The 2,375-nt window shown below is 41.6% G+C and overlaps 1 protein-coding gene across 1 annotated transcript; it reads left to right on the top strand.

Moving 5' to 3' along the window:
• Positions 1–741: 741 nt before the first annotated feature.
• Positions 742–2,066, top strand: LOC145718608 (spectrin alpha chain, erythrocytic 1-like; the record flags this gene model as incomplete). Its single annotated transcript, XM_081810116.1, has 3 exons — positions 742–841; positions 954–1,151; positions 1,923–2,066. Coding segments are annotated over 3 exons (442 nt in total), but the record flags the coding sequence as incomplete, so codon positions are not given.
• Between the last annotated feature and the right edge of the window lie 309 nt (positions 2,067–2,375).

Raw genomic sequence — 2,375 nt, 5'->3', positions numbered from 1 at the left:
CAATGTTCATTTGTTTTGTTTCTTAAATGCCACATATGAGTGAAATACGGTATTTGTTTTTCTCTGACTTATTTCACTTAGCATAATACACTCTAGCTCCAGCCACATTGTTGAGAGGGGCAAGATTTCATTCTTTTTGATGGCTGAGTAATATTCCCTTGTATATACATCCCATCTTCTTTATCCGTTCATCAGTCAATGGACATTTGGGCTCTCTCCATAGTTTGGCTATTGTTGATAATGCTGCTCTAAACATTGGGGAGCAGGTACCCCTTCTTATGTTAACTAACTAGAATTTAAATAAAAAATTGAAAAAAATAAAAGCTTAGCAAAATAAAAAAAGGAAACATTTCCAATTGGTTTCTAGTAAATCATCTTTATCACACTTGTCTTTTTCCTGTATCTTCCTTTTACTTGGAATCTTTCTTAAGCACTGTTACCAAATTCTAGAAAGTGTCTGTCTGTCTTCATGTCTATAATTTTATATTTTTGATCTATTTCTTTTTTAAAGATTATTTTCATTCTTTGTACACAAGCAGATTCATGTGTAATGAATTTACAATAATAAATTTCCTTTTTAAAACAAACAAACAAACAAAAACCAGTGTGAACAACAAACCCAAGATCTGTGAAGCATATAAGGTCAGATGGAAGGTGTTAATCTAGAAATAGCCAAGGACAGGTAGCCCTGTTGCAAGCTGCAAGGTTTTCTTGTCAATCCCAGTATGTCTGTTTCTCTAGGGACCTAGAGAACTGGATCAGTAGCATGGGAGGCATGGTGTCATCAGAGGAGCTGGCTGAGGATTTAATTGGCACGGAGATCCTGCTGGAGCGACACCAGGTATGGCTACCAAATCCACAGCCACTGATCACATGACCCCCAACCTTCCCTCACTTTTTGACATTGTTGAGAAGCCATTGGTGCCACCAGTCTCTTCCTATTTCCAACACAGGAGCATCGTGCTGACCTGGAGGCTGAAGCTCCCACCTTCCAGGCCTTGGAAGACTTTGGTGCAGAACTTATAAGCAGTGGGCACCGTTCCAGTCCTGAAATTGAAGAAAAGCTTGAAGTGGTCAGGCTAAAGAAAGATGACTTGGAGAAAGCATGGAAACAACGCAAGAGGATGCTGGATCAGTGTCTGGAGTTGCAGGTAAAGCACCCTTGAGCCCATTAAAAAGGATTAGGCTCAGTCTGTTCCTTCTGTGCAAGTTTGCACAGTTCCTGCAGGTGCTCATTTCACTGGGCTTGCCATCCCGTAGGCACAAGGGCATTTCTTGGCTCTCTGCCATTGCGCTCTCATCATTGTGGTGTTCTCTGCTCGTATTCCTGTTAGAAGAGCCAAACAAAGTGGGGATCAGCTCTTGGCACGAGATGAGGGTGATTATAATGTATTTATTGATTGAGAGTTTGGTTGATTGATTCCTGTTGAGAACATGCTGGTTGTGGAGCCCTGGAAACACAAAGATGAGTAAGATAACATCTCTTTTCTGAAGTAGTGAAATTAGACATGTAGACAGACCATTCTAGCACAGCAGGTGATTATTAATAAAACAAAATGTATGAAAGTTTTGAGGCTAAGGAAGAGGGAGTGATTAGTGCCAGTGAGGGAAGGGATGAGCGGATCACTGGTGACCCTGAGGGTCGTGGTTATGAGGGTCCTAAAGAAATGACCAGCCAGCATCTGCCAGGTGCAGCATATGGGAAACACACCCTGGGAATGGAGTACAGCTTAAACAAAAACGTAAAATGTGTTTTCAGGGAAGAGTAAAAGCTCCAGAATAGCTAAGATTCATGGTATGAATGTTTCTTGGAGAACATAAGCAACCCTTATGGGATCCCTTATATCAGTGTTGTAGGAAAGGGATGGGTCATTTCCTCTGTCCCCTGGATTGGATATAACCTCTGCCTTCATTCCCCATAGTTGTTCCACGGGAATTGTGATCAGGCTGAGAGCTGGATGCTGGCGCGTGAGAATTTCCTGAGGTCAGAGAGCCACAGTTCCTTAGACACTCTGGTGGCCTTGATGAAGAAACGGGATGATTTGGACAAAGCAATCACTGCCCAGGTAATAACAACTAATATAAGAGTTCCAATAATAAATATTAGTAATAATAACAGAGATTCTATACATGTATATAGTTCTGTGATTTACAAGTATTTTAAATCCCATTTGCTTTTTACAGAAAACTGAGTTAGACAGGGCAGTTGACACGGTGGCTTACTCTTACTCAAGTCACTCACGGCATTGGACCGACTTACTGCAAGCCCAGCCTTTTACAACCTACCTTTTAGAATTGGAAGTGACTTTATATACTGCTTATGCCAACATCCCACCCAATGCAGGAGTCACCCTCTGCCATGGCCATGGGAGGAG

The sequence above is a fragment of the Leptonychotes weddellii genome, unplaced genomic scaffold (assembly GCF_054177405.1).
Source record: "Leptonychotes weddellii isolate Sample4059 unplaced genomic scaffold, ASM5417740v2 HiC_scaffold_18266, whole genome shotgun sequence".
NCBI classification, from domain to species: Eukaryota; Metazoa; Chordata; class Mammalia; order Carnivora; family Phocidae; genus Leptonychotes; species Leptonychotes weddellii.
Note: the sequence above shows the minus strand (reverse complement) of the source record. Positions and strands in the feature narration are given on the sequence as shown.